The sequence below is a fragment of the Neomonachus schauinslandi genome, chromosome 5 (assembly GCF_002201575.2).
Source record: "Neomonachus schauinslandi chromosome 5, ASM220157v2, whole genome shotgun sequence".
Taxonomy (NCBI): Eukaryota; Metazoa; Chordata; class Mammalia; order Carnivora; family Phocidae; genus Neomonachus; species Neomonachus schauinslandi.
The window spans coordinates 48134847-48149144 of NC_058407.1; the positions used below are offsets into that span (position 1 = coordinate 48134847).

At 37.0% G+C, this 14298-nt stretch overlaps 1 protein-coding gene across 1 annotated transcript; it reads left to right on the forward strand.

Annotated features, from left to right (window-relative positions):
* Positions 1-8905: 8905 nt before the first annotated feature.
* IFNG (interferon gamma) lies at positions 8906-13676 on the forward strand. The gene is made up of 4 exons (XM_021678617.1): positions 8906-9121; positions 10284-10352; positions 10448-10630; positions 13142-13676. The coding sequence occupies exons 1-4, from the start codon at positions 9008-9010 to the stop codon at positions 13274-13276; spliced, it is 501 nt and encodes a 166-aa protein (XP_021534292.1). The 5' UTR covers positions 8906-9007; the 3' UTR covers positions 13277-13676.
* Positions 13677-14298: the final 622 nt, after the last annotated feature.

The following is a 14298-nucleotide window of genomic DNA, read 5'->3' on the forward strand; positions in this document are numbered from 1 at the left end:
TTTAAGAAACTATAACCTTTTGCATAATAAACTATGAATCTGATGCCTCTTCCTGTGCTCTGTGAGTCGTTTTAACAAACTGTTGATCCTGAGGGTGGTCTGGGGACCCCTGAACTTGCAGTTGATGTCAGAAATGAGGCTGGTCTTGGGGACTCTAAAACTTAGCAAATACTTATAAAGCTTATAACAAAGTTTATAATACTACAAGCTCTCCGATCCATGCATTTCCATTTCTGAAACACACTTCTCTAAGGCAATCAGTTTTAGTTCATTTAGCTTCAGTTCTTAGCTCAATTTCTATTATATCACTAAACATTTCTTATACTGCATTTTCCCCATTTTTTAGATGGCATCAATATACTTCCTTCTGTGGAAAATTATGATTGACTTATTTTACTGTATATGCATATATTTAGCTTCCCCTCTCTCCTATCTTCCCTTTATAGCTATTTTACATTTTTTTGGAGTAAAGTTTGCATTATTATGATTAGGTAAATATTGTTCACAATATTTGTTGTATGTTTTTGCATTTATTTCTTGTACAATATTTGTTTTTCCTGGAGTTTGCTGTTATTTTGGTTTTCTCAGTTTTCCACACGCCCCTTACTAATTCACCATCTCCCAGTCCCAATCTCTGACAGGGATAAAATTTCTCTGTAGTATAGGCTAACACATATTAATTACTTTTTAAAAAGAATTTTTATTTATTTATTTGAGAGAGAGTGAGAGAGCGAGCGAGAGAGCACAAGCAGGGGGAGTAGCAGAGGGAGAGGGAGAAGCAGGCAGGTAGCCTGATGCAGGGCTCGATCCCAGGACCCTGGGATCATGACCTGAGCTGAAGTCAGACACTTAACCAACTGAGCCACCCAGGTGTCCCTTAATTACTTTTTTCTTGCAGACATCCTCCAGTTCTCCTCAGTCCTTTGGTTCCAACCAGTGATGGTTGCTCTGTAGGCCTGCTGCACAACCGTCTTCTTGGGACTACCTTCATAACTTGCTGGAAAATCTTAAGCTTCTTTCCTGTGTTGGATTCTCTGTTTCTTGGATCCCAGGCCTTCTTCCTTGATTGATTTTTCATTTTGGTTAAACATTTTCTCAACTTTCTCAAAATCCTTCATGAGAAAAGGTATATGGGAAGTAAACCTATGAGATCTGAAATGAATAAAAAAATGTCCTTATCCTAGTAGTTGATTGATAGTTTGGCTGAGTATGAAATTTTAGTCTAGACATTACTTATCAGATTTAATCAGATATTTGAAGGTATTGCTCCATCAACCTCTAGCTTCCAGAATTGCTATTGAGAAGTTAGATGACATTCTATTTCCTCATCCTTTGTATGTGATCTGCTTTTCTTTCTTGAACTTTGAGGATCTTCTCTGAATCCAAGATTCTCTGAAATTTAATAATGTAGCCTGGGGTCTGTCTGTTTTTAATCACATTGCTGTGAATTCATTAGGCTTTTCATTTTGGAAGCTAATGTTTTTAGTCATGGAAAATTTTTTTAAATAATGTCCTTGATAATTTTCTTCCTTTAATGTTTTCCTGTCTCTTTTTGGAGCTCCTATTACTTAGGTGTTGAACTTCCTGAATCAACTCTTTAGTTTTTGTGATTTTCTTTGTATTTTTCCAGTTCTCAGTCATTGTGCTCTTTCTAGAGGAGTTCTTCAACTTTATCTTATAACCCTTCTGTTGCTTTTTAAACTTCTGTTGCTATATTTTTAAGTTCTAAGAGGTTATTAGTCTGTAAATGTTCTTGTTTCATGAATCTTCTCTTAGTTTTTTATTTTTTTCTCTTCATTTTTTTTAAAACTCTGCTTTGTCTCTTTATTCTCTGAATTTATTATTTTTTTCTATTTTTTTTTTTTGAACTTTGTCTTTACCCTACAGTATTTTCTGAAGTGCTTTATGGTCATTTGTGTTTTTGTGTTTAATAGTAAGTTCCCAATTATTGGAATGGGTACCTTATTTGCTTGTAAGTCAGGAAGAAAGAGCTTCCTGACTTATAAGCATCCTAGCAGGTGATGCTTGAAACTGTCATATTTCATTAGGGGAAATCCTGTCAGTATGTCTTTTCCTTTGGGCTAATCAGTTTTCTTAAAGACAAATCTTTTAGTCTCTTGCCTGGCAGTTATAAGCTTGACAGTAAGCATTTTGGAATTCTGTCCTACTGTTCAGTATAATGGCTTTCAATTAAATCATAATCTTATCAAGACAATTCCTTCTCAGCTCTGCTAGATATCTAGGACCTTTCTGGAAAGTAAATGTTCAGTTTTCAAACAAGGTATGGCAGGGGTAGTGGCTTGACTGAGTGGGCTGGCAGGGATCTAACTACATCTTACATATATTTCAACAAGTTGTCCTGTTTTCAGTCCTACCCTGAACTTCCTGTTTCAAAGTTTGTTGATAGACCAATTCTTGAATCTTCTGCACTTTTACAATGTGAACTGATTTTCATCTTGTTCAATTCCTCTGCTCAGTTATTTGTCAAAGTGGAGAAATCTAAAGTTGAAGTCAATTATCACATGCTCAACCTCTGTCCATCTTTTATAACTTTATTGACATTTCTCATCTGCTGGTGTCTTATTCTTTCTGTCTTTGAGGATTTATAGATGTTTTATTCCTGTATTATTATTACTGGCATTATGAAAGAAAGTAGAAGTAACATATGTATTTGATCTTCCATGTTTCATCTCCAAAAACATATGATCTCCACCATCACTGTAGCAAGGGAAGAGAGAACTAGAAGTCTTCCCAGGGGCTCAGCCTTTGGCCACACACACACATAGACTTAAAACAGACTGACCAGGAAAAGTCACAAGATCCCACTTAACTGTAAGAGGCTGTGAAGTGTCCCACGTGTCAGGAAGATGATTAGATCTGGGTATTGGAAGATGTAAGTAAGGTTGACCAACATTTATCCAGCTCTTACTATGTGTCAGGTATTGCACTATTACACCTAATTTATACTCATGAAATCCTTCAAGACAGCTACAATTTATATCACCTTTTTATATATGAGGAAACTGAGCGCAGAGAAATTAAATAACTCACTTCAACTTAATAGAGAGTGAGGAGCCAAGTCATGACTGAAACCAACAGCCTGATTCTAGAGCCTTTGGGCTTAAACACTGCATTATTTTTCCTCATATTTAATTACCCCACATTAGTTTATTGAGGAATAATTTTGTGCCAGACACTGTGATAAGTATATAGAAAAACAAAATGAAAGATTCTGTACTAAAATGCTAACAGTATTTACTTATGGGTTAAGTAAAATCATAGATGGTTTTTTATTTTCTTATGCTCTTCTGGACTGTCTGGTTTTTTATTTAAAAGATCCCACTTAATTTTATAAGCATGAATGACTCCATTTAAAAACATCAGATGGGAATTTGGTTCAGGTACTTCATGAATTGGTTCAAGACTTAAGGACACAGTAATAATGACTCATCAAACCCTAGTTTAAAATACTTATTATTTATTGAATGATTATGGATTCAGAATTCCCCCTCCACATAGCCTTGGGAAAATCTAAATGTGCTGTATGGAACTTTTATGATGAGAGATAGAAAGGTATGTCTCCTTTGGAAAAATGCATGTTTTCAAAGCTTAGTGCCATTTTTAGGGACCACCTGGAGGACAACTCACATTGTAGGCATCACTGAGAAAAGAAGCACATGGCCTTTAGGATTAACTACAAACTGTGAAGACTTATTCCTTATCTGACCTTACAAATTCTATATATCTTTCAAGGCTCAGTTCAAATTCAAACCTCAAATTCTCCTTAAATTCAGAACATGAGCCCCTGACGAAATTCCTCAACTTTTCCATCATTCAGATAATTATTTCTCTTTGAATTCCTAAGTCTGTTGGAATTTGTACCTTAGTTCTTTTTTTTTTTTTTAAAGATTTTATTTATTTATTTGACAGAGAAGGACACAGCGAGAGAGGGAACACAAGCAGGGGGGAGTGGGAGAGGGAGAAGCAGACTCCCCGCCGAGCAGGGAGCCCGATGCGGGACTCGATCCAGGGACTCCAGGATCATGACCTGAGCCGAAGGCAGTCGCTTAACCAACTGAGCCACCCAGGCGCCCTGTACCTTAGTTCTTAGTAATGTCTTATGTTCTTTGTAAATCATAGTCATAGAAAAATAGAATGTTAGAAATGGAAGAAAACACAGTTCATTGGATCCAAGTCTTCTTTCAAAGCTGATATAGCTGACATGTAAGGCACAAGTAAAGTCTTTGCTTAAAATTCCACATCATACCAGTAGCATATTTAGGACCAGAACTTGAGACTCCTTCCTGGTAGGCCAAAGATCTTTGCCCTATATTACTTCATGGGTTGTAATGATTTTCTCTAATACTAATGTTCTCGGAGCAAGAGATAATGTCTTTTACTTCTTTGCAATTTGAAAGAATTCATCTAGCAAATCTAGGTAAGAAGCATAACAACAAGAAGGAAGCTTAGTCCCAAGAAGGAAAATAGGTAATGAAACATTAATGAATTGGCAGTACCTACATAGACTTCAGTGTTGAAGAGGTTTCAGGGGTTAAATTTAAGCTTTGACATAGGAAAGAATGCCATGATTGACTAGTAATACCTGCCATAGATACAGGAGGAGAGAATGCAATGCATATGTCAGGCATGGCACAATAACCAGTCCTCTTCTACTGTATGACCCCCCTCACCTCCCAGGAAAGATACACATGGAGAAAAGAAGGACAATATGGATACATACTCAGTATCCAGAATGGAGGAATCAATCCTAGTTACCAATGCAGTGACATATGCTCCTACTAGATTGTCTCACTGTTAACTTCTTTGTAACCCCTAAAACTATAGGCATGTAGTAGGTGCTCAATAAAGACTTACTAATTGATTGAAATTAGGCTATAACAAATATTTTCACAACAGAGCTGTCCCATCTTTCTTTGATTTCCCTGTGCCAATCATAGTTCTTGGCACTTAATAGGTGCTTTAAAATTCCTTGTGGAATAAAAACACAACCTTCCAAGCATGGCCTTAATCTCTAGGTTATCAATGCACAGTCCCATCTGATTTACAATTGAGAATATTGTGAGCCGATGACTGCATTACATTAGTGTCTTCTATATTCTTTGAACCTCCTCTCAAAGTTGCCTAGATGGCATGAAAGAAAAAGGGGGATTCAGAAAACTCTAACATACGGGATTTTATGAGTCAAATTGTGGGGAAAATCTGACTCCGCACGGACTTCCATTCTGTATGTCATTCTTCTTCCGTAGGCTCATAGGCTCACTTTGCATGATGTCAGGAGTTCCGGGAGTCAAAATAGCGTGGGGGCATAGATCCAATATTGACTCATACTCGGTGGAAGAAATCTACACCAAAGTCTGGATGAGATAATTTGGTTGTGAGTGCTAGGGATATGACTGCTGATCACAGAGGAAAAAGGGTAACCAAGGTGTAAATTTTGTCTTACGATTACCTACTCAGTTAAGAATAAGGAGAGCATGAGATACGATCAAAAATCTTGCTGACGCCTAATGCATAATCATAGCCAGTTTTCAGAAAGAAAGTCTAGCTGAAAAGAAAAAAGAAAGTTTTCAGCCCCTTTGTTTTAGTAATATGGTCACACTTGGGCTCCTGGTGGGTTTGTAAAACTTTTAAAGGGTATCTTGGTGGTGAATTATTCTGCAGTCTCAGTGTTGGCTGAACCAACAAGGTGTGAAACCTCTAGTTTGCATGTGTAACATAAGGTGTTTTACAGGCAGAAAAGAGAGAGAAATGTCTTCTTTGGTAAAGTTGACAAGACAGGAAAAGATCACAAAAGGAAATACTATTGTAGTGACAACATTCTGAACCAAAGAATCATATGTCAAAAGATGAAAATCTAATTAAATGTGATTAAATTCTAGCCTGGGATACAGGACCGGTTACACAATTTGCAGAAACCAGTGTGAAATGAAAATGGAGCCCCTTGTTAAAAAATTATTAGGAATTTTAGAAAGATAACAAAAGAGCATTTAAACTAAATGTAGGCTGTTCCAAGTACAGATTCTTGATAGATTGTGTCTCATGTCCATGTAGTCTCATGTCCATCAAGTTGGGCCTGATGGGATGTCTGAGAATTTTTAAAACTTTTATTTAAGTCTTACTATTTTTTAAGAAATTAAAGAATGACTATTATCTCACAAATTCTACAGAAAAGAAAATCCCAGAAACCAAACCTGATAGGATGTAATTATTTGAATTCACATATCTAACACAGTTGGAGACATATACAATAATCTTAATGGATATTGACTGATTAGGGGACAGGTAGATTAGGGAAAAGATCTTGGTTCTAGACTTGGCTCTACATTATCCAGTTGAATGAATTTAAGCACATCACTTTATTTTTCTGGGTCTTGATTTACAAATCTAAAAAGTGAGAGAATAGACCATAGATAATCTCCCTAATTCCATATTTCTGTGCTGTGCTTGGTCATGTTATCAAGATATTAGAGGTTGGATTTTAGTTATGTAGTTACTAATTGCAAATATCTGACCATATTGTAAACATATTCTTAATATAGATCTGTAATTTTGAATAGGCATACCCAATTTACAAACACCCAAATAATGTATAATTCCCAATTATGGCCCCCCACTGCTCTTAACTCCTCACCCCCAACACCATATTTCAGTGGATAAATCAAGGAATGGGCAAAACCAATCTTAACTCCTTTTCAGAAAGCTGGGAATATTCCTTTCAGTACCTAGAAGTTTGGCCATTGGTTTCCTAGATGGTGGTGAGTGCCTGCAGAGTGTCCCAAGGTTCTGATAAGGCTTTCTTGCCACTATGTCACTCTGTGAGCACATTATCTGGGCTGTATTTTTTTTCTTGAGGAGACCTACAATAGAGCTTTGTAGCCAGCATTGTAATTTCTGTACTTTTCACTTGTTTAACATGAGACTTTTGTCTCACAGATAGGTTTGGATCTTGCTTATTTTTGGGGAAGATAGCCCCCTCAAAGAGTTTTCTGGCCTTTTGCACATAAAATAATACATGAGATTGTCCCAGTAAGCAAAAGTTGGCTAAAGAGGCATAGCATCACATTGACCATAAATCCCATTTAATTAAAAACCAGTTTCCTACAGGTTAGGTCTGACAGTATTATGATGAGAAATTGAGGGAAAAGAACTCAGAGTAGATCTTCAAGAAAGCATTCAGATTCACATTTATTCATAGCTGTCTATGGGTATATGTTAAAGTGCTTTTAGGGAACAAAAGAGGGTTATAGAAGCAATACAACAATTTCTGGTTTTAAGGAACTTGGTCTAACAACAGGGGAGATAATACCTGAGTAACTCAGAATGAGGGGCCAGGGCTCTTAAAAAATTATGAAGCAAGTGCTAGGCCTGAATGGAGGATATAAGGTTAATTTTAATAAGGAAATTTGGGGAGAACTTATGGAGATAATGGTTTCTAGGCTAGGCTTGGATGGATGGGTACCACTCGGAGGGGCTGATGAGGGGGAAGGAACTCAAGGTCAAAGGAATAGCATAAGCAAAGGTTTAGGGTGTATTCTTTTTAGGAACAACTGGTCATCTAACCTGCCTAAAAAACAATAGATAACTTACTGAGTGCTGACTGCATGCCAGGCAAAATTCTTAGCGCTTCATGTGTATCAAGTAATTTAACTTTCCGCTGAAGTCTGGAAGGAGATACTAAAATTAGTCCCCTTTTAAAGACAAGGAAACTGAGTCTTAGAAGAGTTAAGATGCTTCCTCAAAATCACATAGCCAGATAGTCACGGAACCAGGATTCAAGTCTGCATCCATAACACAATACTCCAGATGATTTAGAGTGCATGTTGAAGTGAAATGTGGGCTGGAACCAAAGTGTGGAGGGCCTTCTGTACCATTCTGAGTGTTTTACTTCATAAATGAATTACTGAGGGAGGAGAAAGAATCCTACCTTTTTATTTTTTGGTATGTGGAAGGAAAAGAAATAAAAAATAAAAGAAAAAGATTCTCCATTATTAATGGTTATTTGGAACAATTGATCATCCGAGCTACATTGTTCAATAGGGAAGCCTCTAACCACATGTGGCTATTGAGCATTTGGAATATGACTAGTCCAAATTGAGATGTGCTGTAGGTATAAAATGCATGCTGGATTTCTAGGATTTAGTATGACAAAGAAAGGTAAAATAATTTTATGTGTTGATACATATTAAAATGATATTTGGGATATATTGGATTAAATGCAACGTATTTAAATGCAAATTATTTTTACCTGTTTCTTTTTACTTTTCTTCTTCTTCTTTTCTTATTTCTATTGGGCAGTGTTGGTCTAGAACAATGGAAATTTGTGGTAGATATTTTACTAACCAACTTTGATGAAGGACTTCCTTACCACCTTGGTCTTTTAACCACACTCTTTCCTTGCTTTCTGGTCATTTGCAAGAAAAATTTTAAAAGGCACCCCCTTTTGTAAAGGCTTGAGCTCCCCTAGAATTTCCTTTTTTACTTGCTCCTGACCACAAACAAATAATCAATGTGCTCTGTGGATAACGACTCAACAATTTACAAGGGCAAAGGATGGAAGTACACAAAAGTTTCCAATCCCTGGATGGTGTGAAGTAAAAGTGCTTTCAAAGGATGCCACAAGAATGGCACAGGTGGGCATAATGGGTCTGTCTCATCGTCAAAAGACCCAAGGAGTTGAAAGGAAACTCTAACTACAACACCAAAATGCCACAAAACCATAGTTATTAATACAAACTAGCATCTCCCCCTATCTGTCACCATCTCATTTAAAAAAAACTTGTGAAAATACGTAATCCTGAGGACTTCAACTCAGTATAAATACCAGCAGCAGAAGGAGATGCAGTACATTTTTCTGATTGTCTGTAGATCGGCTATTAGAAAAGAAAGATCAGCTAAGTCCTCTGGACCTGATCAACTTAACCTTAACCTCTGGATCTGATCAACTTAAGCTACTGATTTCAACTACTTCCGGCCTAACTACGAAACAATGAATTTTACAAGCTATATCTTAGCTTTTCAGCTTTGCGTGATTTTGTGTTCTTCTGGCTATTACTGTCAGGCCATGTTTTTTAAAGAAATAGAAAACCTAAAGGAATATTTTGTAAGTATGACCTTTTAATAACACTTGCTGTGGTTGAAATGACTGAATGTTGACTGGGAGTTGTCTCTATGATACGCTGCCATCTCTAGGCCATAGTCATCTTGAGAAGACTTGGTGTTATTTTGACTGTTTACTAGATGCATTTTTTAACTAAATGATCTAGATATTGCTTTTACCCTCTGCTCAACTTGCTATAGAGACTTAGGGGGCTTTCGCTTATCTTCCAAAAGATGGGAATAATATGGGTATAAAGCACAATGGTGTTGATAATTTTGTGGCGAGAATCCAGTCAGTTGTAAAGTAGTATGTATATTGAAAGAAAGACTAGCTATTAGTTTCTGACTTTAGAGTACTACAGGGGTGACAGTAAAAGGTCAAGATTAACATTAAACACGGTAATCTGAACTGATCAATTAAACAATGTGAAGTCCTTCAAGTTTGGGCTTAAAAAAATTATAGATGTTTCTCTCCAAAAAGTGGTTTTAAAGTTCTGCTCTCTATGTTAGCTATGAATTACCCTTGAACTCAGTCACTTGTTGATATTTTGTAGGAGTTATAATCTGGCTTATATTAAATTTTTGTTTGTTTTGTTTTATTATGAGCTTTAAAAATGTTATTTATGGTTAATTAAAATCATTTTTGCATTTTAAATATTTTATCATTTGTCCCAAATGTAGCTATTATAATTGGAGCTGTTATATTCAAGCATTCACAAGCTTTTTTATTCTCATGTCATCAAAACAATCTCTCTCTCACACACACACATTTGGAATTATCTTTTAAAGCTGATAATACCATATAGGAGTGCACCAGTAGATGTTATGGAGACCAGTACCATAGGGGGGCAGTATTTTATAGTGAGATGATTTTGCTGATTTTTTTACTAGGCTTGAAAATACTTCCTTTTCCTACTACAGTTATTTGGGACAATTGAAGTATCACTGGCCTTGTTGAGTTCATTTATGATATTGCAACTTAAGGGCTATACTAGAAAATAAGAAGCTAAAATGGTGTGATAGTCTTTGGTTAGATCCAACATAACAGCTTTACTAAATAGGGTTGAAAAGAAAATCAGCGGATATTGTCAGCAATAAAACTTGAAGTACATTTTTAGGGAAATTAATGGACTAATTGTAAACCATTTTTCTTTCTTTTTTTTTAGAATGCAAGTAATCCAGATGTAGCAGACGGTGGGCCTCTTTTCTTAGATATTTTGAAGAACTGGAGAGAGGTAAGCTGAATATTTTCACTTGGCTGATTTTCCTGTTGCTTATTTTCTGGTGAATAAATTCATAGCAACCTTTCTTTGTGCTCTTTTCTTCCAAGGAGAGTGACAAAACAATCATTCAAAGCCAAATAGTCTCCTTCTACTTGAAACTGTTTGAAAACTTTAAAGATAATCAGATCATTCAGAGGAGCATGGATACCATCAAGGAAGACATGCTTGTCAGGTTCTTCAATAGCACCAACAGTAAGCGGGATGACTTCCTTAAGCTGATTCGAATTCCCGTGAGTTGATCTTAATTCTTTCTTTGGTTTCACTGCAGAGGCTCTTGCAAAATACTGAATTTCCGGAAGGTAGATCAGCTACTGGGTACAGTTGTTAAAACTATGAAATGAACCCATGGCCCAAACTCCTCCTTGGTAATTCCATTTGCACTTGTGGGTGACTTTGCCAAGTCAGTATGGAAATCATTTAATTTTGTGATTGGGAGGGCAATGCTGGCATTATGTCTATTGTGCAGAGACAGGTGAATGGACAAATCCAGTGAGGAGGAAGTAGTGAAGGAGCCAAGGGGAGTATTGAGAAGCATTTCTCTCATTGCTCCTTGTTTGTGTGATGGAAATTCTCCTGCTTTGACTGGGAGACGGCAGGTCTTAATGGAAAGAGTGGGGTGTGGGGGTGGGAATGGAGAGGAATTTTGCCTTCCTCCCACCTTGGCCACCAAGGAGCCTTTTGACCTCAGATGAATCACAGGCTTGCCTAGAGCTCCATTTCCTCATCCTGAAAGGAGGCTTTTGGGTTCACTCTAATTTCTTTGGTATCTTTGGCTCTAAAACTGTACCATGCCATACATAGAAAAAGAGAATGAGATAGCAAAAACTCTGGTTTTTGAAAAGGCACTAGGCATATTTTCTTGCCAAGCTCTGGTCAACCTCTCATATGGTATAGCCCAAGTAGCAGCAAGAGTGTTTGTTTTTAGAGAAGAAAATATAATTTATACCTTATGAAGAAATTGTTCTATCAATTTTTGGATACTTAGCTATCTTAGCTGGAGAAAGCCTTAACTTCTCAAGCCTTAGCTCATGAAACTGCCTTGAATCTTTAAAGTTATGGCTTCCAGAAGCTGAAAGATAACTTTGAAGCGTAAAGATAAATCACATTTTCCAAAATTTTATCTAGGAGACAAAGGCCACTAGATTCCTTTGGGTTTGGCTTTGATGTACAAAATTTGAATGAGAAAGGGCGGGGTCTTATGATGACTTGTCCTCTCAGGATGTGTGGTGCCTGGCTGTCATTCTTCCTGGCCTGCCTCTCACCCCTCTCAGATCAGACAAGTGCTTGTTCTTCAGGATTTTTCTAGTCGCGAGTATGTTAGATGGTACAAAAGTGGTTTGGAAAATTATTAAGAACATTACTATGTTCCACTGATAGTGTTTTCCAATGGTCAGTGGATCCCCTCTGGCCCCAGGCTAGACACTGAAAAAGCACTTGTTCCTGATCTAGGGTTGCCCCTGGCTTGCCGTTCAGTCCTAGATGAGTCTCTTGGTTTCTTGGTGATACTCGGAACACTGGAAAGTAAAATTTATCACTGGCAAATACAGCTGGTAGAAACTTTTCCCTACTTTGCTGTAACTGGGACTTGAAAAAAATCTGTGGGTCCCATCCTTCTGGAAGCTCCAAGCCTCCTGCTTCATGATGGGCGATTTTGAGTGAGCTCTCAACCATTGTCTCCTTCGGCTCAATTGCTAATATTTAAGAATGTTATGCTTTTTAATAATTAGTCCTGAAACCTAGAATCCCTCTAGTTATTCAGAAGAGTACCAAGGTGGCTGCAGTGTTTCCAGTATTAGAAAGAAACATAGTGGCAGAGCCAAGATGAAAGTAAATGGTCCCCATTTTATTAACGGTGAATTCACCTAAATGGTCCTGTGGGTTAGAGTGAGGAAATAGTTTAATTTGCTGGGATAGAAAAGTGCAGGGAAATTTGCTGCAATTCCTAATTTTAAAAGTTTATGCCAGTAATTGCTTATTGCCATATGAATATGATTAGTGTTTATTTTTGGAATGGGATTCCATTGTGGAAATGATGAAACTGACCAAATTGGGGGAAAATGAGAAATTACAGTATTCATCTGTCTTAGACTTGGTGTTTACAAAGTACTGAACCTCTATTGGTGGTTGTCAAACTTTGGTGAGTAACAGAATCACCTGGGGAGCTTAGTGACCACACAACTGCCTGGGTCTTCTCTGACTTCATGCATGTGGATCTCTGAGTTCTTCATTAAGGTCTCCAGGTTATTCTGCTATACACCAAAGGTGAGAATCATTGACCTATAGTAACTCATTTGATACTGAAAGCAAAGACTAATTAAAGTGCAAGATGGGTAGAATTGGTAGGGACCCTAGAGATGATTGAAATAATCTCCTCATTGTTTAGATGAGAAAACAGAGGTTCAGAGAGGTCAAGTGACTGGCTCAAAGTCAGTTATTACACACAGGATTCAAACCCACATTTTTTGTCACTCCAAGGCTCTTCTCACTATATAATTTTGAGAATTCTATGGCAGTAAATTTGAGGATATATCATGTACCCCATCATATTACAGCATAACTGGCAATTTATTTATAACTTTAGTCTTAATAAGTGAAGAAACCACCATTGTATATTAAGGTAATATACTGCCAGTGAAAACCATTTGTTTTGAAGGAATACTTCCATTTTCATTATATTAATAGCATAATATCCTGATGGCTTGTATGCCTGGAATTAATTTTGCTGCTTTCTTTCCCAATAGGTGAATGATCTGCAGGTCCAGCGCAAAGCGATAAATGAACTCATCAAAGTGATGAATGATCTCTCACCAAGATCTAACCTAAGGAAGCGGAAAAGGAGTCAGAATCTGTTTCGAGGCCGCAGAGCATCGAAATAATGGTCATTCTGCCTGCAATATTTGAATTTTTAAATCTAAATCTATTTATTAATATTTAATATTTTACATTATTTATATGAAGAATATATTTTTAGACTCATCAAAGTATTTATAATAGCAATTTTTATGTAATGAAAACGACTATTAATATATGTCTTATTTATAATTCCTGTATCCTGTGACTATTTCACTCAACCCCTTCCCTTTTTTATTCTGACCAACTAGGCAAGACTGTGATTTCAAGGCTTAATCTCAGGGACCAAGTAGGCAGCCGATTTAAGTAAGACCCTGTGGGGTGTGCATTTATTTCACTTGATACCATGAGCACTTATAAAGGAAATGATGCCATCCAGTCCCTGCCTATTTGGGAACATGTCTGCATTATGGGCCACTGCTCTAAGGGCATGTCAGATACCACTTGAATGTGTCAGGTGATACAACTTGTCTCCTGATTAAGAACATAGCATTTCTTCTCATGCCTGGTGCTTCAGAATACCACTGACAACTATGACTGTACCCAAATGGAAAGTAATTAATTTGTTTAGTTTATCAATATTTAATATATATGAATAAAGTATAATTTCATAATGATTCGTGCTGTGTCAGACTTTTTCTAAGTGAAGACTGGGGTAAATGAACTAACTACACTCTAATGAGTTAGTAGGAAGAAAGTCATTCTTTAGCTGTGGAAATCTTAGACTTGAATGAAGCCCCAAATGTGGTATTTCTCTCCACTGGCAATTTGTTGGCTTCCCCTGCTCCATCTGATAGCTGTTTGAGCTATCTTTCCAAAATATGAATTTAATCATGTTACCAATTTACTTCAGAGATTCTGCCATGGAAAGTGGTCTAAATTGTTTAGCGTGGCACACAAAGATTTATTTCTACCACTTTGTCAACTCCCTATTGCATCCTTTACTTAGGTATACCCCATCTCCTCTGTCTACCTTGGGCAAACGCCACTGGGTATGGAATAGTGAGTGTGAGCTCTAAGGGGAGAGGCTTGGATTGGAATCTTGGTC